The 23,440-nt window shown below is 41.3% G+C and overlaps 2 protein-coding genes across 2 annotated transcripts; one reads left to right on the top strand and one right to left on the bottom strand.

Moving 5' to 3' along the window:
* The first annotated feature begins 617 nt into the window (after positions 1–617).
* Positions 618–7,809, top strand: LOC143581340 (zinc finger CCCH domain-containing protein 1-like). The gene is made up of 3 exons (XM_077064159.1): positions 618–721; positions 6,650–7,473; positions 7,547–7,809. The coding sequence occupies exons 1-3, from the start codon at positions 682–684 to the stop codon at positions 7,649–7,651; spliced, it is 969 nt and encodes a 322-aa protein (XP_076920274.1). The 5' UTR covers positions 618–681; the 3' UTR covers positions 7,652–7,809.
* Positions 7,810–8,111: 302 nt separating this feature from the next.
* LOC143581338 (phospholipase A1 PLIP1, chloroplastic-like) lies at positions 8,112–10,773 on the bottom strand. The gene is made up of 4 exons (XM_077064158.1): positions 9,917–10,773; positions 9,211–9,621; positions 8,641–9,117; positions 8,112–8,567 (listed from the first exon to the last, which is right to left on the bottom strand). Exons 1-4 carry the CDS (start codon positions 10,484–10,486, stop codon positions 8,133–8,135), a joined length of 1,893 nt encoding a protein of 630 aa, XP_076920273.1. The 5' UTR covers positions 10,487–10,773; the 3' UTR covers positions 8,112–8,132.
* Between the last annotated feature and the right edge of the window lie 12,667 nt (positions 10,774–23,440).

The raw sequence follows: 23,440 nt of genomic DNA, 5'->3' as shown, positions 1-23,440 counted from the left end.
TGAATTTTTTGAAACTGTTCGGTTTCGTTTTTCGTTTTTTATTTTGGTTTCGGTTTTTTCTGTTTTTACTATTTGGGCTTAAAAGTTTAAGGCCGAAAAAAAAGGTTAGCAAAAAATAATGAATTTAGGTATAAATAATTTGGTTCATTATTAACTAATAGACTATTATATATTTGATCAAAAATATTTGAGTTGCATATTTATTAAATTATTATAAATTACTTAAAATAAAAAAATAAAAATAAATAAAAATTTAGGAATTCGGTTCGGTTTTTATTACATGGAAAAGCAAAACCAAACCGTTAGTTCGGTTATTACAAAAATATAAAACAAACTGTTGGTTTTTGTTTCGGTTTGAATTTTTCAGCTTTTTCGGTTTCTTCACACACTTATTTGTGACTTATTAACTTACATCAGCTGTTCATACACCGATGCATGATAAATCTCATACCTTGCAATAATTTTGATGCGCAACAAAATGTGATAATGTTGTGAAAAATAGTTAAAAAGCCCCATTAAGCATTACCTGAATAGTACTCCTTTCTAAAGTCGAAACGCTGTTAAAAATGCGTAGCCTCTGTCTGTTTTTTTTTAATTTGTTATTTCACTTTAGTTATCGATATTCGACCAATAATCACCTCCACTGAGATCCAAAACCCCTAAACGTTCTAATCTGCCACCATGTCTGAAAACCCTGAACCACCACAAAACACCGAACAAGGTACGTTATCTATCTATTTCTCTTACACGAATCCCTAATTATTAAACCAAACCTAATTGATTCCTTGTTTATAGGGTTGTCAGGTTTAGAGTATTTGACCTAGAAATCTATTAATTCATAAATTATTAGTAGATTAAATATGCAATTATCACCTAATAACTATAGAATTTTAAATAGTTTGTGATGTAGGTACCAGGAATTGAAACAAGAAATTGAGATGAACAAGATGAAGATACAGAAAGAATATTAGGGTTTGTATTAACAAGAAAAATATGAACTGAATTAACAGACTGACTCAGTCTGTTTATACAAACAAGAAAAATAGAAAAGTTACAATATCAGTCCTCTACTTCTAGAACAATCAGTATTAACCCTCTAACTATTATTAACCGTCTAACTAACTTGGAATTACATTTTAATCCTCCAACATACTCCCCTCTAATTCCAAGCGTCTTGTAGGTCTTCTACACCAAGCAAGAACCTCATTTCAGTGAACTTTACCCTTGGCAATGCTTTAGTCAAAGCATCAGCCTTTTGCATGCTACCACTAACAAATTCCACCCGAATTTGTTCTTTCTCTATACACTCTTATAAAATGATACTTTGTATTAATATGTTTACTTCTGCCATGAAAAACCGGATTTTTCATCAAAGCAATAGCTGACTTATTATGCACAAAGATTGTTACCATTTCTTGCTTCTTGCCTGTCACTTCTTCTAACAGCCCTTGTAACCACAAAGCTTGACATGCTGCAGAGGTTGCAGACATGAATTCTGCCTCACAAGAAGACAATGCAACAGTTTGTTGCTTCTGAGAATGCCAAGAAACTGGAAAATTATTGTAATAGAACACACTCCCTGAAGTGCTCTTCCCATCATCACTATCAGTTAAATGATTACTATCACTATACCCCACCAAACCTCCACCATCATGCCTCCCATACTTAATGCCAAACTGCATTGTACCTCTAACATATCTGACCAGATGCTTTATAGCCTTCAAATGAGCATCTCTTGGATTTTGCATAAATCTACTCAAATAACCAACAGCAAAACACAAGTCTGGTCTAGTTTGAGTCAAATACTTAAAAGAACCTATCAGTTTCATGTACTCAGTTGGATCCACTTCCTCTCCACCCTCAGTCTTAAATAACTTCAAACCATGTTCCATAGGAGTTTTTGTTTCATTGCAACCTTCCAACCCAACCATCTTGACTATCTTTTCAACATACGCAGACTGTTTAATCATGATTCCATCTTCACTTTGTGAAACCTCTATTCCCAAATAATAGCATAACAAGCCCAAATCTGTCATTTCAAACTTTGACCTCATTTGTTGCTTAAATTCATGAATTTCCACTTGATTACTTCCTGTCACAAGTAGATCATCTACATATACCCTAATAATCAAGGTTGACCCTGCCTTTATCCTCACATAAACAGCTTGTTCATGTTGGCATCTTTTGAAACCAAACTCTTTCAAGACTCCATCCAACCTTAAATTCCATGCTCTAGGAGCTTGTCTTAGGCCATAAAGAGCCTTTGACAACTTATACACTTTCATCTCAGCCCCTTACTTTTCATACCCTTCAGGTTGTTTGACAAAGACACTTTCTTTTAACTCACCATGTAGAAACGCAGCTTTTACATCCATATGATAAACTTTCCAACCCATTTTGGCTGCCATAGCTAACAACAGCCTTATAGTCTCTATCCTTGCAACAGGAGCAAAAGCTTTCTCAAAGTCAATTCCTAATTGTTGTACATAACCCTTGGCAACTAACCTTGCTTTGTGCTTTGTAATCTTTCCTGTAGCATCCCTTTTCAATTTGTAAACCCACTTTAACCCTATTGGGTTACATTTCAACGGAGGATCAGTGAGTATCCATGTCTTATTCTTCTCAATGGCCTCAATTTCTTCATCCATTGCATGCCTCCAGACCTTCTCTTTCACTGCTTCAAGATAAGACATGGGTTCCCCTTATTCAACAAGAAGAAGTTCAACAAGGTTAACATCATCTTGTCGACTAGTACCATATCTAACATTACCATCCAACACAAAATCACTTAGTCTAGAAGATAAAACAGAAGTTCTACTAGACCTCTTTTCAACTTGACCAGAACTACCTACACTTTGGCTTGTAGATGATTGATCAGCTTGAACTGGTTCAAGTTCTGTCACTGGTCGATCTTCATTTTCATTATGAACATGAGGTTCCTCTTCCACAGATTGAAAACTATCATCTGTGACAAAGAACTCAACCCAACTAGGAGTCCCATCATTCACCTCATTCAAATAGTTTGACCAATCCCAGTTCCTAGCCTCGTCAAACTTTACATCCCTACTAACAACAATTTTCTTATTAATAGCATCATACATCCGATGTGCCTTAGTACCTTCTTCCACTCCAAGATACACCATTGGCATACTTCTATCATCAAGTTTCTTTAAACCAGGCTTTGTTACTTTTACATGTCCAACACACCCAAAAACTCTTACATGTTTCAAATCAGGTCTCTTACCTTTAATAGCTTCATATGGAGTTATTTCTTTCAAGGCCTTAGTTTGAACTCTATTAAGGAGATAGACAGAATGTCTTACCCCTTCTGCCCAAAAGTCTTGAGGCATCGACATAGCCTTCAATATACTTTTGGTCATGTTCAAGATAGACCTATTCCTTCTTTCAACAGTGCCATTTTGCTGGGGGAGAATAGGGTGCAGTCAACAATCTTGTGATACCTTCTTTTTCACAAAAATTATTAAACTCAAAAGAAGTAAACTCCCCACCTCTATCAGACCTTAGAGTTCTTAACTTCTCTCCATACACATTTTCAACCTTACATTTAAAATATTCAAATGCTTGACTTTTGCTCTTAAGCATATAACACCACATGTATCTAGTACAATCATCAACCAAAAGCATGAAATACCTATTACCAGCTTGAGTTGTGGGAAGTATGGGTCCACACAAATCAACTGATACAAGTTTCAAAGGTACCTCAGCCCTATAGAATGACTGTACTGGAAAAGAGTTTCTTGAATGCTTACCAGCCAGACAAGCTTCACAAACTTGTGTTGGATGACTTATCAATGGTACTCCCTTCACCATTCCTTTACTTGTCATCTCTCTAAGTGACTCAAAGTTCACATGACCAAGCCTACCATGCCATAGCCATGGTTCACTATCAATCTTAGCCAACATACACATTGGTGAACCAATTTTTAAAGCTGCTTTATACAACCTATTTGGCGTTCTGTGCACTTTCAACAGAAGTTTACCAGTTCTATCATACAACCAAAGAAACTCATTTCTCATTACTACTTCACAACCACCTTCAGTGGCCTGCCCAAGACTCAAAATATTACTTTTCAAATGTGGTATATAATACACATCTGAAAGTAATCTTTGATCTTTACTCTTACTTTCCAAGACTATGGACCCTCTTCCTTCAATTGTGACACAAGAGCCATCTCCAAACCTAACTCTACTAGTTACATTCTTATCTAACTTTGAGAACATAGACTTATTACCTGTCATATGGTTTGAAGCCCCATTGTCAAGATACCACACTTGGCTTGACAAAACTTCTGATTCATAGTTTGAAGGAACAACTTTAAGTTCATTCAGAAATACCTTCTCCTTTTGTACTTCTGATTGAATCATCATTAAAGCAGGATCCTCATCTTCTTCAGTTTGTGACAAATTTGCCTCGTGGTTCTTAACCTTCACACCAGAACACTCACTAGCATAATGGCCTAAAAGATCACATTTGAAGCATTTAACACTTATCTTTCTTGGGTCTCTCTTTTTGTTTCTTGGACTGATCTCGATCACCATCTTTACCCTTCTGATTTGACCGATTACTGGATTCACCCTCATTATTTTTCCCCCATCTCTTGTTCTTAAAACCTCCCACCTTCTGTTTGGACTGCCATTGAGAATAAGTAAGTAGTAGCTGATCATCTTTAACAATTGCTTGCTTATTCTTCAGATTTGTTCTCTCTTCAAAGGTTTTCAACCTTCCAATTGCCTCTTGAAATAACATTGTGTCAAGATCCAAGAATTGTTCAATACCTGCAACTATCTGAATGAATTTCTCTGGTACAACATTTAGCAATTTGTGAACCATTTTCTTCTCTTCAAACGGCTCTCCCAAATCACTAGCCTTCGATGCGATCGCCGTCATCTTTGAAGCGAAATCATCAATACTATCACCATCATTCATTCTTATAGAGTCAAATTCATTCTTTAGGGTTGCCAAACGGGCTTTCTTGACCCTATCTGCACCTATGAATCTGATCTTAATTGCCGCCCAAATTTCTCTTGCTGTTGTGAAATTAGCCACTTGCAGAACCATCTCCTCGGGTAATGATTGGAACAAATACGCAATCGCCGCGTTGTTCTTTTTCACATCAGGATTCACCGGAGCCGGATCTGTGGGTTCGATTACATCCCACAATCCATGAAGATTGAATATGGCTTTCATTCTTACTGCCCAAATTGTGTAATTCGTAGCAGTAAGAACAGGGCATTGAAGTGGGATCGAAGTGTAGTTATCTCTCGGAGGTTGAGGGGTTCCCATTGTAGATCTTCGTGTGTACTTCTGTTGAAATCGGTTCTCCAGATCAATTGTTTGGCAATTGTTTGGATCAACTGAAGTAATATGAACGATTACACCTTCGCTCTGATACCAATTTGATGTAGGTACCAGGAATTGAAACAAGAAATTGAGATGAACAAGATGAAGATACAGAAAGAATATTAGGGTTTGTATTAACAAGAAAAATATGAACTGAATTAACAGACTGACTCAGTCTGTTTATACAAACAAGAAAAATAGAAAAGTTACAATATCAGTCCTCCACTTTTAGAACAATCAGTATTAACCCTCTAACTATTATTAACCGTCTAACTAACTTGGAATTACATTTTAATCCTCCAACAGTTTGTGATGGAATGTTAAACGATTGAATCAGTTTTTCGGGTATACCTGAAACTATCATCATCATCGTACCTGGTAAATACCACCAATAGCAAAGCTATGGTAGGGTCCGAGGAGGTAGGGTAAGATGTAGACAGCCTTACCTCTACCCCATAGGGATAGAGAGGCTGCTTCCGGTGAGACCCCTGGCTCGATAGTAGTTTTGCATCAAACCTTGGACATAAGGAACATAGAACTCAATCATCGGGACACCGGCTAATTAGTGTCTTTCAGCTATCAACGCCACCACATATGCCTAAGTAACCTTGCGCCACTTTTAATGTTATTTTCACGAAATTAGTAAAATAACGTCAAAATTAGTGCAATTTCACATTTGTCCCCCGAGAGCCCGCGCATATATACATTATATGCGCACACTGCAAACAGGGCGTAGTATACCTGAAATTATAGGTGGGCAAATAAACCGGTTAACCGAACCAAACCAACCCGAAAATGAAACTGAAACTGAACCAGTCGAAACTGATTATGTAGAAATCAGTTTGGAACCGATTGAAACTGTAGGTTAGGAATCAGTTTGTAATTTTCTCCACTAAAACTGGTTCCAAACTGGTTAACTGAACCGAAACCGATCAAAACCCTAACTGAAACCGAGCGTAACCTGGTCAAGAAACCGTTTTCAACCCGAACCTAAACCGATCATATACCGGTTTTAACTTTTGTTGACCAAACCGGACCGGTTTCAACCCAAACTGGTTTTAAGTTTTTAACGGTTTGTGCACGTCTACGTGAAACCCCTAAACGAGTAACCAATAACCAAACCGAACTAGAACGTATCGGGTTTGGGTTTGGTGAATTCGGGTTCGGGTTAACAGTCTCTCGGTTTGGGTTACGGGTTGTTGATAATAGTGACAGGCCTTATTTTTTATTAATAAGAATTTAAACTGTAGATTTGTTAACAATTATCTATCTGTTATTTTGATGCAGTGTGCAATTTTTTTAGAAAACCTTCGAAGAACAAAAACATAAGAAAACGAGCTCAAGACGAAGACGATGAGAAAGCCGGAGAACATGACGGACCTTCCGTCGTAATCACCAAGAAAAAGGCTATTGCACCCGACAATAAGTTACACTTTGCTACCGCGTCATCAAAACAAACCAAACAACAACAACCAGACGCAGATACAAAGTCTTCGATTTTCCAGTTCGATTCTTCAAAAGAAATTCAAGTTCAAAACGACAGCAGGGCAACCGCAACCCTCGAAACCGAAACTGATTTTTCACAAGACGCAAGGGCGATCAGGGAAAGAGTTCTTAAACAAGCGAACGAGGCGTTGAAAGGTAAGGGTAGTTCGGGTAATAACGAGAAGTTGTATAAAGGGATTCACGGGTATACGGATTATAAAGCTGGGTTTAGGAGAGAGCAAACAGTTGCGAGCGAGAAAGCGGGTGGGTCGCATGGCCCGTTGAGGGCTTCGGCTCATATAAGGGTGTCGGCGAGGTTTGATTATCAACCTGATATTTGTAAGGATTATAAGGAGACAGGGTATTGTGGGTATGGTGATTCGTGTAAGTTTATGCATGATCGTGGAGATTATAAGTCGGGATGGCAGATGGAGAGGGACTGGGATGAAGCGGAAAAGGCGAGAAAGAAGAAACTGGCGCTGAAAGGTGACGATGAAGATGACGACGATGATGAAGATGATGATGAAGATGGGCTTCCGTTTGCTTGTTTTATCTGCAGGCAGCCATTTGTCGACGCGGTTGTGACCAAGTGCAAGCATTATTTCTGCGAGCATTGTGCTTTAAAGGTAATAATTTGTTAATGTTACATTAGACTTATATGTTTCGTCTGTTAACAAGGATTTTTTTTGTGATATGCAGCATCATGCTAAGAAGAAAAAGTGCTTCGTGTGCAACCAGCCTACGCTCGGGATATTCAACACTGCGCATGAAATACGAAAGAGGATTGCTGCTGAAGGAAAATAGTCTAAACATGTAACTTTCATTTCCTACTTTGTTTCTTTGATAAACACATAGTATGTAGCTATGTACTTTATTAGCCAGAATCGATCGCAAAAATCTGATTTAGATTATTTAAGTCTTAAATGGATTGACCCGTTCAACAATGTTTGCATTCATAAATGTGATTTGAGTTTTAATGGTTTGAAACTGAACATTCATAAATCATAAGAAAAAATAACCTATATTCTGTTTACAATATTTTAAGTACCATTAGAGAATTTACATTATATGATCATACATTATTAGCAAAGTAAGAAGTTGGAATAATCTATAAGGGATTTTTATTATTTATTTTTATAAGTAAATACATAACATAATTTACAAAACTGTAACTACTAGTTAGGAACAAATTAGAGTCTAAATCTCTAATGAGCATCATAAACCTGGTTATGTTAGTTTTAGTTTAGTTTAATGCTAGTTTCCTTGACATATCACGTTTCAACTTTCACGCCGCCTCTGTAGTAATCAGCCTCTTTTGACCCGAAACCCTTAACTTGTTTTCTTCATGGTTTGTTTCTTGACTCCAATGATGTGGAGACTGTGAAGTCAACAATGGCCACAACAAGTTCCTCTGCTCTTTCGGTTTCTTGATAAATGTCTTTGTGTGTTGTCTTATGATCTCGTTTACAGCCTTTAGGTAGTTACTCGAGTCATGGTCTTTAAGGATTGTGCCATCTGAACCATAGGCGGCTGGATGTTGTAACGTTTCTATTGGATGTGGGGAGTTTAAAAAGGCCCGAAGTGCGTTTTTGGTTGAACCACGGGTTGTATTCTCCATAGTGTATAGAGCACTTCCGGGTGGGAGTAAAGGATGATGTGGCGACGACTTTTCATCCGGTTGGATAATGAACATTTTTCCCATTGGTGTATATAGCAAACTCTGCATATTTAAGGAAAATTAGATATAGGATATTAGAGTTTATAACTTCATATAGCAAACTCTGTATACTTACATTTTTATTTAGGCATGGATGCGAGCGGAACGTGCCACACAAACGTTTAAGTAATTGCGCGACATGGTTCGGGTAATTGCACGAAAACGCTCTCGGCACAATGTCTCGATGCATCATGACACAGTGAACATGGTTCTCGTCTAGCCCTAACTGGTCAAGAATCTTCTGACCGTTACAGAACACAAACGGTGAACCGAAGGTGACCACTGGTCTTAAAGCCGATGGTTTGACCACATTCCTGGTCAATAACATTAAGTTGACTAGTAACGAAAGACTCCCACCGAGAGAGTGACCTGTAAATTGAAGCTTTGCTCGTTCTCCGTATCGGTTCATATGTTCTATAATATGTGGCATGAATTGCTCGTATATTCCCTTTGCTGCCTCGTATATTCCCCTGTGAACTAGCACGCCCGTGTCCTCAAATTTAGTCGGTTCAAAGAAGAGATTCGCTTGCCATGATGCGACCGAATCCGAGCCCTAAAATTGTCAAGATATCAAATAGTTAGCGCTCACATATCACAGTTTCTTAACGGTTCTTATCCGAGCGCACGGTTTGATGTATTTGAATACCTGGACGATGAAACAGCGAGTGTATATACTCGAATCATCACAAATAAACCATTCACACGGGGACGAATGAAGCGACTGAAGATCCTTTGCAGCCTCCTGTTTTTCCTTCTCGGGAGCTGCAACAACCGCTGTCATGGTGGTAGCCGCTACATACGCTGCCATCTCTGAATTATACACTCTTTGACAAGAATCTGTCTTCTGTAAGATAATATCATCACCTGTTTGGGATTGTACATATGTTGCTGCTGAGGCTGCTATCTCGTAAGCAGCAGAGGTACGGGTCACACGTTTTTCAGCCCTCTTATTCGCTGCTGAAGTTGTAACGGGCCCACAAATTGATTCAGCTAATGCTTTTCGCTCCAATGAAGATGTTACAAATGTCAAATCATAGTATCTTCTTAAGTCATCCTCCTACAAGAACATCATACATTTTTAATTTTTTTTTCGACGCATTCGAAAGTAAGTGAGCAAGATATAAGGCTACACAGGGGCTACAAAATGGGGCGTTTTGTGCCCTGTGGCGCCCAGTCAGCAAAATGTGGGTTATAATAATAATAAAAGGGAAGGAAGAAAGGGCGAGAAATACCCCCCCCCCCTCTATCGCCCCAAAAATCGCCTTGGGGTGGGTGTGGGGGGGGTGCGCCCAAAATCGCCACATTTCGCCCATAATTGCCGCCCACTACACTTGGCCTAAAAGAAAACGTACCTCGATCTCTGGGATTACATAGGCCATGTTACATAGAAAAGCCAGTTGCGATAAGTGTTTGGTATCAGACCACGACACGTGCTTCAACATTCCCGAGAACGTCTCCTGGTTAATTATTACATCGTCTTCATCATCACTGTAATCTGCATCACAACCGTCTTCACATTCTTTCTCTTCCTCATCATCACTAACGGGCTCGTTATTTTGTTTCTGAACCCACCGGCTTCTAATTTCCACTAGCATTTCAACCCAATTAGCCCGTCTTTTCTCTTTTTTCTCCATTTCTAAATACCCGTCATCTGTCTTGACTGCATGTGGAGTCATCGAGCTTGATAGCTTTGAGTTGAAAACGCCCATCGATCGGCTGTTTTTCAACTTTGGTCTATTTATCGATGCCTTAACTCGATTAGCAAAGTAACATAAATTGTTGTCTGAATATGTTCTTTGCATTCTTGCATGCTGTCTTAACTTTTGACCCGAGATTGACCGGTTAAGGATGTTTGGTCTCTGGCTTTCTGTTCTCGGGGTGGTTGGCTGGCTGGAAACCGACATACTACCGCATGCCATCATTAGCAACACGAAAAGCTTAACTAACCTTCAGATTGCCTGAGACATGTTTCACTAGAATATGAGTAGTCGGTTGAAACCGAAACAATGAGAGCTTTCGACATTTTATAAGACATTAAAGACGACAATCTAGGACTTTGTTATCAACGTTGATAACATTAGCTCATTCTAGATAATACCAAAGTGAACATATATTCTGAGGGATCTTTTTAATTCTTTTATATTTTTTATATTTTTAGAGATGCTAAAATGTTTATAATAGTAAACTGAACGTGACCGGTATTATCTCTAAGGTAACGAACTTTGACAATGAAACATTGACAATGAAACCGAATAACAGTATGTTTGTATTGTAATTGTCTTGTGGAGTTGATATCAATGTGAGGTTTTTAGAGTTGTACCGAGGTCTCTTGCTTCGAGTGTCATGTCTAGTCAAAAATAAGTACCCGTGGAAACGCTCTTTAATGGAACTTTAGCTTTAGTTGGTCGTGACCAAGAAACCACCGGTTTCGCTTGGAAGAATTCTTTACAGAAGAAGAACAAGTTTTTTCCTTGACCTTTCTAGGAGGATGCTGCCAAAGGGAGTGGCGATGCCATACACAAAAGGGACACTTGAAAACATAATTTATAACTAGAAAGAATCATATTAGCATTGTTCCAAGTTCCGACCTAAGCTGAAACTTATAATCCGAATAAGTATTAATTTTAAATAATACTCTTAATCCGTATTTACTTTGAATACGGGGAAATCTGGGGATGACTGTACTGTTATCTAATATAAATGATCGCTCGAGCATTTCAGGTTGGCCTGCTCGATAGGTGTTTAAGCGGCATTGGACCTTCATTGAACACTCTTAATGATGGGTCACTTGGCATTATTCCGTATATATATATATATATATATATATATATATATATATATATATATATATATATATATATATATATATATATATATATATATATTCTTAATATGCACAGAGTTGTAAAAGTTGGCGCACGCTAGTCTGGCGGTGGGGGTAGAGACTAGCGATTAATTAGATTAGCTGGAATTGGCTGGGATTAATCGGATTGAAATTTATATGTAAATTTTCATATATACATATATATTCCAAGTTTTATGTATAAAATTTTCAATTTTGATCGATGTTGGACAAATGAGGACTAATCGGTAACAAGTCGGCGGGGTGGAGGCTAGTGATTAATCGGGATTTTTACAACACTGATTATATGCCTATTAAATTTATGACATCATAGGCCTTATTCCAATTGCCCATGCTTTTGCTGCTATCGCGGATCTTAAATCACCCTATCCTTTGGATCTTTGAGTTTACTCGGGCTCGGCGTCGCAAAATGATACAACCGAGATCATTGAGTTGGGTTCACCTAAACATTCTGAGGTTGCAACCAAGACCACTCCTAAAAAAGGTTAGGAGGTTCCTAGCACTAAGTGTGTGGTTGTAAACAGTAACAATCACGGAAGCAACCATAATGCGTGGCCCCTTGGTAAACAGAAAAAAGTCTGCGACCCTACGATGATGAAGGTTGGTATGGTTCCGGATCCAATCAGTTCGTGCCCGAACATATTTTTCTACTTATCCTCCGTGATTCGTTAGGTATTTTCTCGGTTGGTTTTAGATTTGGTATGGTGGTGTTCATGGTTTTGCTAGTTGTCTTTTTGGTGATTCCCTTCATGTCTTTGTAGCTTTTCTTGGTGTGATTATGGGTTGTTTCTAGCTTCTTGCTAGTTTTATTTCGCTGAATGATAATTCTTTTGTTTTAAAAGAAAATAAGAAAGAAGTCGACTACGGGAAAACAAAAAGTAAATATGAGAAGAGTATTTGAGTACATAATATAGTTTTATTATTTTTTTTAATTTTTTTAAAAGTCAGTATACTTTAATATGATTTTTGAAAAATCATATACATATTTTCTCGATTTAAATAGTTTTATAACAATAAACTACAGTTTAATATGGACTATTAAAATTCGTTTTAAAATAAAATTTTATAACATTAAATGAAGAAGAATATAGTTGCTACTAGACATCCCTAGAATCCAATGACTGATGTGTCAGGAATAATCACTTAACAACTTCCACAAATTAGCAAATTCTACTGCTTGAAACTTATTTTAAATTGCAAATTCTTTTTCATCACATCATAACTTAAAAGCGTTCTCATTTTGATACTATCATGAGAAGTTTTAACTTTTAAGTTTAATATTATGTAAGTAAAACTTTTTGTAAATTAGGAGTGAGTAAAAGATAGAGGCAAAACATATGTCACATTAGAGAAATAATATTAAAACTTTTACCTAATTAATTTAACATTTTTATTTTAACAACTCACTTCTCATCTTTTATATAGAAATTCACTATTCATTTGCCATATTTCAGTAATATTAAATGAATTTTGTTACATTATTACGTAAGGATGTGGAATACAATTTAAATGCAAAAGTCAAAATAAAGCCATTACACTTCATTTCCCATGTCATAACCAGACGGTGGCTGATGATAATATGTTATAAATAAATGATTTAATATTTCTTTTATATAGACTTATATTGTTATAAAAAATTGTACTAACGGAAAATGACGAAAATGCCTATTTGACTAGTCAAAATAAACAAAATGTTTATTTATTCCAACTTTTTCTTACAATGTACACCTTCAATCTTGTCGACCCATACACTTTTTAGTCATTAGCCGACAAGATTTTCATTCAACAAAATTCTGCCATGCGCCATAAAACTATCAAATTGAAAGCATTTTATAAATCGTCAGAGCCGACATGATCTTTTAGGCGTCTGACGAGATTAATCTTTTTGGCTTTTAACGAGATTTCATGAATACGTTACATAATATTGTTGGTTAAAAATTCCGTAAAAAACAATTAAAAGCAATCGATTTTATGAGATTTTGGGCTGCACATTATATAAATATGATGATCAAATGAACATTTTGGCCATCTTCACATTAATAAATATCATATGATTCACTAAAATTAATAAAATAAAACAAAAATATTCTGACATTTTGGCCATCTTCACATTAATAAAAATCATATGATATACTAAATTAATAAAATAAAGCAAAAACATTCTAATTTGGGTCTAACATGTAGTCCGATTCATAGGTTCAAATGAACTTAACCGGAAAACAATGCTGTTTTCACTGCAATATTAATCAAATATTATTCCTTAAAACAAGCTCATGCACATAAAATCACAACATATTCTACTCATAATTTCACTGTATATCATAATAATATCATATATGCATAACCACCATAACACAACATAACAAACCATTTTAAAACGTACAATTAATCATATACATACCTGAATCCTCGAACACGAATCGGCTATCAACTCAAGCGGCTTTGGCAACGTTTTAAATCGGATTTTGTAATAGACAAATCTGCATAAAATTTACACCAATCAACTAAACCATCAATTTGCTCCGAATTTTCCTCAATTTTGACTCGGTGCTTAGATCATCTTGATCGATCCACCGATCGATTGCTACATTTTCCAATATCTAATTAAATTGTTTAATTATGATGTTTTATTTGTGTCAAGACGCATTTACGAAAAATGATTTAAAAAAATAATTATATACGGATCTTTGCAGTTTTACTCAGCATTAGATCCGTATATCGACAGATGGTGTTTTCGTGTGTGACATGGGAGAGAAAAAGACTTACATATGAATTCTTCTGTTGCGAAAGTTCTAATCAACAGAGAACTCTCGCAACAGGATTGCCAACAAATGTATGCCTCGATGACGATTCGAACGATGTATTCGTTCGATCAGTCGGTTGTCTCAACAATTTCTTAAACGAATTGTGATGAATGAATCAAACACGCATATATATATATATAACATTTAATAAAATATGTATACATGCGATGTGTATATTCTTTGTGTTGTTGAAGAAAGGAAGGAAAGATGAGAGATTAATATTTGTGTCACTCTTTCGGTGTTTAGTAAGGTCTGGTGGGACTTATATATATATATATATATATATATATATATATATATATATATGGTTTACATGAGAATGAGAAAGACAGAAATAATGTCAGTGATTTCACTCTTGCCACGTATATGTCAATTCATTAAATTCTTTTGACAACAAACTCATTCATTAATTTCAACTTATTCGAAAACTCCTTAAAATTTTGAGACTTAGAGGTGGGACGAGTAAAAAAAATATTATAAAGTCACGTTTTTAATTATGTAATAAATAATTTAATAATTTTATTAATTAAAGTGTATTTTAAAAAGCCTGATATGTATCAAAGCAAATAATAATAATAATAAAATAGTAATAGTAATAATTAACAAAGTACTAAAATGACATATATAAAACTGAAGAAACACTAACCGGACCCCGGACAGATTACTGGTAACCTGGGGGTTGGAGAGCTGTTTCCCACGAGGGGTTAGACCCTTGGAAGATGGTTCTTCTGATAACCTGCAAAACAGACACCGTGAGCTCGTCACTGAGAAGGGGGGGGTTCCTCCTTGTGACCACCCTCCGGCGTGAGAATCAGACTAGATTGCTCTTTAAATATAAAAGTATATTAAGAGATTGCTAGAGCAGATATCAGGTATATATGATAAGATAAGATGATGTAAGATGATCATACCATTGGGGTATTTATAGCCGAAGGTAGGTTTCCAAGGGGTTTAACCGGCCCAACACGCTACCAACTGTAACCTATGCACGTGCCCTGCCTGTGAGTGGTGGATAGGTAGCGGCTGACACAGAGCAGGCGTGTCGTGCACTCTTCCTCTTCTGCCAACTACAGGCTAGGCACGTGGTATGGCAGGAGTTGGTGGGTAGGCGGCGGCTATTGGTCACAGTGCTGTGGCGTGCTGCCTGCCATGCTGCTGTCAGTGAGCTGTCGCATTCTTGGTCAGATCTTTTGTCTGTACCTCGTCAAGTATCACACAAAAGATCCTCCATCATACGGACTGGCTCATTTAGGCGGGAGTTTTCCCCCTCCCGCCTTTGCTCATTCCTTCAGGTGACACTGGGGAGAGCTAAGTGCCTAGTGCGTGTAGCCATGCTGCGCGGGTGGCCTTCCCTCATGGCTTGTATCCGAGGCTGCGGGAACAGGCGGAGTCCTTCACCATGGGAGGCATTTCCTGCGGGACCAGCTTGCATACTGCGCGTAAGGACGTCACGTCTCTGAGCATGGTTGGTCCTGCGGATCCAGTTGGTCTCTGCGCAGACGTCCCTGTTTAAGGTGAGTCTTGCGGGTCCAACTGGGCTCTGCTGGGACCTACCTCTTCAAGTCCCCCCAGTCCAATGTTCTTCTCATGCGTGTTTAATAAAGTGAGGTGAACTTTTGGACTTAAGCAAAGGGTTTTGAAAAGGGTTTTGTAAGGTTTTCCATGGGGATTCTTCCCGCGGAAGTCCTTGTCACTTGCAGAAATGCCCGAGTTTCCTGCTTGGTCTTTGGGTATGATGCGGGTAGGTCTATAACCTCCTCGCAAGTCAGGAGCATTGAGTCCCAGTTGTGTGGATTCTCCATGAGGTTTTGGTAGTTTTGAACATAGTGATCAATTATGTTAAAACCACCAATTCCATCCTGGAGCTTCAAACAACGTAGTTCTCAACGTTCCCGCTATGCAGGGATGTTATTTCCGTTTCCGCAAGCATTGCCCAGAAGATCCTTCCTGGTTTCAATTCCCAGCGGAGCGCTAAGTATGTGAAGGGTTTTGCCTTAACACTGTACCAGCGCTCGTCTTACGGTTACTTTACTTCCAAGGTATTCCTAGCGTCAATTCCCTGCAGGTGCTAGGTATGTGAAGGGTTTTGCCTTTACACTGTACCCGCACCTGTCTTATAGTTACTTGGTTGCCGAGGAATTTTTGGCTTCAATTCCCTGCGGGTGCTAGGTATGTGAAAGGTTTTGCCTTTACACTGTACCCGCATCCGTCTAACAGTTACTTGTTCGCCAAGGTTTACTTGGCTTCAATTCCCTGCGGGTGCTAGGTATGTGAAGGGTTTTGCCTTTACACTGTACCCGCATCCGTCTAACGGTTACTTGTTCGCCAAGGTTTACTTGGCTTCAATTCCCTGCGGGTGCTAGGTATGTGAAGGGTTTTGCCTTTACACTGTACCCGCATCCGTCTAACGGTTACTTGTTTGCCAAGGGGTAAGGGGTATTTTCCCGCTTACTTTTTAATATTTTTTAAATTTTGAATTTTGAAATTCGAAGAGTTGGTGGAAAGATAAGAACAGTCCAAACCTCTGAAACGTCGTGCGACGGTTTCTTCTGACTGTGTCAGGACGTGCAGGAAGTTATGGTGACGTGACAGAACATGGTCATTCTAGTTGCTTTTTCAGGCGCGTGGGCACGGGATTTCGGGCGCGTAGCCGCGAAATCTCTGGCATACGTCCTTGTGACAGCTGTTGCCAGCTTGCTTTTGCCACGCGTCATAGTTTCATTGCACCTTTGATTTCTCTCTCTTCCGTATTAAATTCATCGCATTAATTGCGATTACTATATAAAGGGGGAGAGGGTTATTTGCAATTCACACTTTTCACTTTCATCTCTTCTTCTCAAGTAATTTCCGGCGAATTTTTCTGTTCAGTAAAGCATTACCCTGAAATCTCTTTTCATCTTTCTTCCACCATGTCTTCTCATGATGCTGATGACCAGAAGACTGCTGGCGAATGCCAGTGCTCTCTTCCTGTCGATCTGTACCAGTATATCGTCAGGAAGTTCATGCTCGAGTCTCTCGAGCCTGAGTTTCCTGAACCCCACCATACTGTGTACGATGCCCCTAGTGGCAAGATCGGGGTTTATGCTGCATTCTTTGTCTACGGAAACCTTAGGTTTCCGTTGACAAAGTTTGTGTACCGTGTCCTGGAGAGGCACGGTGTGCACCTGACAGAGGTGCACCCCATGGCCATTGCCAAGGTCCGGCACTTTGAGTGGGTGTGCCGGATACTGGGCCTTGAGCCCCTCGTTGACCGTCTGATGACCTTCTACACTTGGAGGTGCATCCAGGGGTGGTACACTCTTACAACCCGTATCAAGGGTTTAAAGATTTGTACCACCGAGCGGAGTCTTCGCTCATGGAGAAGAGAGTTCTTCTTCATATCCGCTCGCGCCATCCCCATCGCCATGAAGTTCAAGAATGGCCAGGCGCTTCCGAACCTTCCCGCCCTCAACTACGAGGAGGCGGAATGGTTCTCGAAGATATCCCGGGTCCAGTCCCCGGTTTTCCGTTTTCCGGAGTCGGCGATGGTGATGCTGCGGATGAGCCGGGTGTGGAAGGCGGCGAATGCGGATAAGGTTCCGATCGTCCTTGAATATGGTTCGAACTCTGTCCCTTATGGTATGTCTTGTTTCTTTTTGTTGATTTTGACTTTTTTCTAACTTTCCTGTTTATTTCAGAGGGGAACGACCTACAGTCGCTCCTGAATCCGCGGGAGGAAGATGGTCCCGCACGGATGGGTACTCGTGCTCTGGACGAGAACGAGTTGCCCATCCTAGAGCAAACTGCGAGTCGGTTCGTGGAGGTTTACCCGCCGGGTCAAGAGATCCTGAGCCACCGACGGCCTGGTAAGCCTATCTTCTACCCTGAACCCCTCAATGCTGTGCCTGCTGCTGGAGTTCTTGACATTTCTTCTTCTGAGGAATCCGCAGAAGGTCCTCCGTTGGTGCGGAAGAAAAAGACTGCTGCCGGCGTGAAGGGGAAGGAGAAGGCCACAGCTGATCCAGTGGTTCTATCTGACACGGAGTCAGATAGTGAAGAGGTGGCGGGGAAGCCCGGTGGTGAGAAGACCACTGCTCCGGAGGCTACGACCGTTACCTCCGGAGAACCAACGAAGACGACGGTGACCGGTACCAAGAGGCCGGCTCCATCGGGTTCCTCCCCGCCCGTCCGTACGTTCAGGGTCAAGAAAACCCGTAAGTATAATCATAATGCCTTTGTAGATTTGTCAATAATTTTCTTTTAACACTTTCTTCTTTGTGCAGGCGTGGATGTTGACGCAATCCTGGGTGAAACGCAGGGGAGTACTTCCTCGCCAATGATGGTAGGCTCGGTCAGCCTTCCTGAGGCGTCGACCCAGTCGCCTGCGCTTGCATCCGCTGGTCCAGTTGGTCGCTCCGTCGAACCAACTGTTCCGGCCGAGATGACTTCACCGCCGGCCGTGAGTGCGATTTTTACAGCATCCTTCACGGAACCGGCGGTTACTGCTGCTTTTAAGGAGGCGGCGACCGCGGCGGAGACAACGTCGGCGACCACGGCGGCTGCCACCATGCCCGCGCCACCGGCACCAATGGCCGGACCATCAGGTACGCGCAGGGCTTCACGCCGATCTTTGCCACCTTCCCGTCTGCCTGACCTGTTGGATGGATTTCCTTTAGGTTCAGGTGATGGGTTTGGCGGCTACCGGCCTGTCATTGACCCTACAGGTGCGTAGGGTTCCTTTCTTTTTCCCTAATGTTTTTCATCATCTTTTCCTTACTGCTTTTGTTTCTTTTGCAGTGTCGGATTCCAATGAAGTGTATGTTCCTCGATGGAACATACGCCGAGGAACAACCCTTCGCACACCTGTGGAGTGCGTGGACTGGGCTCGCCACGCTGCTCCTCCGGGTGCGTTGGGGGAAGCCATGGTTAGCTACCAGGAGGGTAGGCTAACTAATGAGCTTCGGGTTCTCCAGGCCCGGATGCAGCCGCGCGTCGAGCTGCTTTGTCGTGAAAACGACAAGTTGAAAGCAGCTCGCGCCAAGGACATATCTGAGGCGCGTGCTCTTCGGGAGGAGAACCAACAGCTGGCGGCAGCTGCCGCCGACAAGGAGAAGGCCTTCAAGGCCCTCGAGGTTGAAGTTCAGGCGCGACTCGAGGCCCGCTCCAAGGCTGCCCAAGCTGTGAATGAACAGCTTCGGCTGGCCAGGGAGACTGCGCGAAACGCAACCGAGAGGGCTGCCAAGGCTGAAGCCGTTGCTGAGCCTTTGCGTGTGGAGAATGAGCAGCTTAAATGCAAATTAAAGGCTCTTCAGCATGCTCATGACGCCTTGGCAATGGAAGATGCCAAGAAGCTGCAAGAGATTCTTGACCAGAGGGGGGTGCTTGACCAAACCGAGCGGAAGCTTAAGGGCGTCGAAGAGGCTGCCGCAAAGGAAGTATTACTTGCCAATCTGAACCAAAGCGAAGCCGAACGCGCCCGTGATGAAGTGCAAGCTACCCTCCAATGGCTACTTCGAGAAGCGTTGCCTCAGGTATGTTTAGATTTATCTTCACGCATTTCTTTTGTAAGAAAAGGTTCTAATACTTGTGTTTTCTTTGTAGGTTGTGCGTCGGGTCTTTTCAGAGACCTCTTACGATGATGCTATGACCGCAGCCCTCAACGCTTCTCATGATGATGGGGAAAAGGCCGGCTTCATGCTTGGTCTAGGGTTTGTTGAGAAAGGCGTCCCGCCTTCCAACTTCCCTTTGTTCAATGTGGATACTGAAGCCATTTATGACCAAGCATTGAACCAATACGCCGCCTTCCCGCATCCAGTGGTGGAGAAGGTGGACGAAGTAGCTGCTGCTGATGATGGGTTAGCTGTCCTCAAAGCGTTCCTCGAACCACCCCGTTCTGACGGAGCGGGTCCAAGTGGTAGCGGCCCTGAGGCTTGATCCTGAAGATCCCTTCCCATTGCTAAGACTTGTATAGTTTTTTATTTTTTCTTTTAGGCGGGTAATTACCCGGCCATTCTTGTAATATATTCTTGAAATATTAATCTTTTTGCGTATAAGATTGTTATTTCCTTCTTTGGGTTCCTTGCTTTATAAACTTATGACTTGCATACTTAGTTTAAATTAGCAATTTTCCAAGTGTTTAGAATAAGAACCTTTGAACGTGGTTGATAGTGGGTTAAAGTTTCGCTTCCTCCTTCGTGATTGTGCGGGTAGAACCGTCACTTGCACTTGGTAGGATGGCTAAACTTTAACTTTTATCTAACCTGCGTGCTGGTTTTTCTTACTTTTTGAGGATAAGTTAACCTTTGAACGTGGTTGATAATAGGTGTGAAGTTTTGCTTCCTCTTTCGTGATTGTGCGGGTAGAACCGTCACTTGCACTTAGTAGGATGGCAGAACTTTACCCTTATCTGACCTGCGTGTAGGTTTTCTTTGCCTTTTGAGGATAAGTTAACCTTTGAACGTGGTTGATAATAGGTGTGAAGTTTTGCTTCCTCTTTCGTGATTGTGCGGGTAGAACCGTCACTTGCACTTAGTAGGATGGCAAAACTTTACCCTTATCTGACCTGCGTGTAGGTTTTTCTCACCTTTTGAGGATAAGTTAACCTTTGAACGTGGTTGATAATAGGTGTGAAGTTTTGCTTCCTCTTTCGTGATTGTGCGGGTAGAACCGTCACTTGCACTTAGTAGGATGGCAGAACTTTACCCTTATCTGACCTGCGTGTAGGTTTTCTTTGCCTTTTGAGAATTTTGAACCGTCCCACGCGCGGTTGTTGGTGCAGTTTCCTCGAATGATTCATGCGGATAGACCAGCACTTTCATATGGTAACTTTTTTCCCCTTCAACTGACCTGCGTGAAGGTTTATCATGCTTTTTGGGTTCGTGCGGGTAGTACCGCCTTCCCATGCAATGACGTTTTTTGTAATTATGCGGTGAAAACCGTCATATTAGTGTGTACAAAGGTATAAATGTAAATCATCGGCTTCGACGTTTGAAAGAGAATCATTTCCATTAGAAGTGGCTCTTGGCCTTTTCTGTACAAATTGGAATTGATTACACGCAAACTGTGTAATTGAACTCCCTTCCATGTTGGGACAGGAGTGCCATCGAGCCGACACGCACCTGTTTCGGGATCTCGTTCTTTACGCAGCATGTAGTCTCCATATTGAAGCTGATTTTTTATTCGTGTTTACCCCAGCCGTGGTTCCACACGCACCTGCCTGCCTGCTTAGCTTTTATTTCGCCACGAGGTGCGCGAGCGTCCCATCTCTGACGAATGTTTCGACCATGTCTTTTACGTCTATGCATTATTCAGTGTTGTGGCCTTTTGTTCTGTGATAGTCACAGTACTTGCTCCGATCAGCATCGTGACGATGTCGGATTACTGGAGGCTTTGGCCATGGGAGCTCTTCAGTAGCAAATATGTCAGTGACGCTTTTGGTAAGTGGCGTCCATCTGGAGTTCCGGTGCGGCTTTACATTATCCCTTTCACCCAATCGGTGCTGTAAGCCGGATGAGGTGTCAAAGTTTACCCTTGACTGCCAAATGCCTTGCTTCCGTTTTTTGTTCAATCGGGCGGTGAGGACGTTGTCCTCTCTCGTCCTCTGGGTGTAAAGGTTTGTGCTCTGCGGAAGGTCTCTACCCAGTTGCTTCTCCGTTTCCGCATAGCGTTTGGCTGCTGTCATGATGCCATCCCATGTGGATGGCATTCCATCTTTACCCGTTAGGGTGCGGATAAGCTCTGGGTCCTGCGCGCCCTGGATGAAGGCTGCGCGAACAAGATCCTCGCTGATATTGCCCAAACTTAACTTCTTTGAGTTGAAGCGAGTGATGAAGTTTGGCAGAGATTCATCTTCTTCGCGTATGCATTTGAGGATTGTCCATTGCTCCTCGGTATACTTTCGCTGCTGGCTGAAGTGTTGGCTAAACTTCTGCTGGAAGTCTGCCCAGTCGTAAATGTGGTTAACCGGTAAACGATCAAACCAAGCCCTAGCAGCCCCCACCAGCGTCATTTGGAACATGTAACACCACGTGGGTTCCGTCCAATTGCTAACGGTTGCCCCCGCTATGAACCTGTTCAAATGATCGTCTGGATCAGATAGGCCGTCATATGTGCCTATGTTAGGCATTTGTTTAGCACTCTTCGGGGCAATTGCTTCAGCAATGTCCCTTGCAAATTTGGACGTTCCTGCATTTGTAACATTTGGTCTGAACGTTTTAGAGAAGTCTCGTGGACTTCCGTCTATGCTTTTTGGTTTGAAGGCTTGTCCAAAATGCCTTTTCGGTTGGGTTTCCGTTTCTTTACGCTTCCCTTTTGCCTTATGACGAGGGTTCGCGTCGGAGTCGGATTCCTCCGAGTCATCCTCCCAGTATTCGAATTTGTCGGCCTGTTGCACGGAACGCAAGCGTTCGTTCAACTCAGCCTGAAATTCCTTTTGTCGTGCCTCCGCCCATGCCTTGACTTCGTCGAGAGTCTGGCGGGGGAGTCTTCGTTTTTCAAACTGGGTATCGGTGGATCCCAGTAGGCGGTCATTTACTGCACTTGCCCCTGCTTTAGTAAGTGGGGTAGTGTTCGTAAAATTTACTTCACTTGCTCCGGCTTCGGTAGCCGGAGTAGTGTTTGTAAAAACTGTGTTGCCGGTATCCCCCCCAATAGCTGGGGTTGTGGTTACCGGAATTTCTCTAACCATCTTTTGTAGAAAGTTTTGAAAAAACTGGAGAAAATTGTAGTTCTAGCTTTATGCACGGATGGCGCCAATGAAGAAACACTAACCGGACCCCGGGCAGATTACTGGTAACCTGGGGGTTGGAGAGCTGTTTCCCACGAGGGGTTAGACCCTTGGAAGATGGTTCTTCTGATAACCTGCAAAACAGACACCGTGAGCTCGTCACTGAGAAGGGGGGGGGGGTTCCTCCTTGTGACCACCCTCCGGCGTGAGAATCAGACTAGATTGCTCTTTAAATATAAAAGTATATTAAGAGATTGCTAGAGCAGATATCAGGTATATATGATAAGATAAGATGATGTAAGATGATCATACCATTGGGGTATTTATAGCCGAAGGTAGGTTTCCAAGGGGTTTAACCGGCCCAACACGCTACCAACTGTAACCTATGCACGTGCCCTGCCTGTGAGTGGTGGATAGGTAGCGGCTGACACAGAGCAGGCGTGTCGTGCACTCTTCCTCTTCTGCCAACTACAGGCTAGGCACGTGGTATGGCAGGAGTTGGTGG

The sequence above is a fragment of the Bidens hawaiensis genome, unplaced genomic scaffold (genome assembly GCF_021521415.1).
Source record: "Bidens hawaiensis isolate Kalapana, Puna unplaced genomic scaffold, B.hawaiensis_p1.1 tig00030876_1, whole genome shotgun sequence".
NCBI classification, from domain to species: Eukaryota; Viridiplantae; Streptophyta; class Magnoliopsida; order Asterales; family Asteraceae; genus Bidens; species Bidens hawaiensis.
Note: the sequence above shows the minus strand (reverse complement) of the source record. Positions and strands in the feature narration are given on the sequence as shown.

Excerpts from the sequence above, each read along its gene's own strand:
- LOC143581340 (XM_077064159.1), top strand. The coding sequence starts at position 682 with ATGTCTGAAAACCCTGAACCACCACAAAACACCGAACAAG. Across the intron at positions 722-6,649 it reads ACCACAAAACACCGAACAAG|TGTGCAATTTTTTTAGAAAA; the intron begins GTACGTTATCTA and ends ATTTTGATGCAG. Across the intron at positions 7,474-7,546 it reads GCGAGCATTGTGCTTTAAAG|CATCATGCTAAGAAGAAAAA; the intron begins GTAATAATTTGT and ends TGTGATATGCAG.
- LOC143581338 (XM_077064158.1), bottom strand. The coding sequence starts at position 10,486 with ATGATGGCATGCGGTAGTATGTCGGTTTCCAGCCAGCCAACCACCCCG. Across the intron at positions 9,622-9,916 it reads ATGTAATCCCAGAGATCGAG|GAGGATGACTTAAGAAGATA; the intron begins GTACGTTTTCTT and ends ATGTTCTTGTAG. Across the intron at positions 9,118-9,210 it reads CTCGCTGTTTCATCGTCCAG|GGCTCGGATTCGGTCGCATC; the intron begins GTATTCAAATAC and ends TGACAATTTTAG.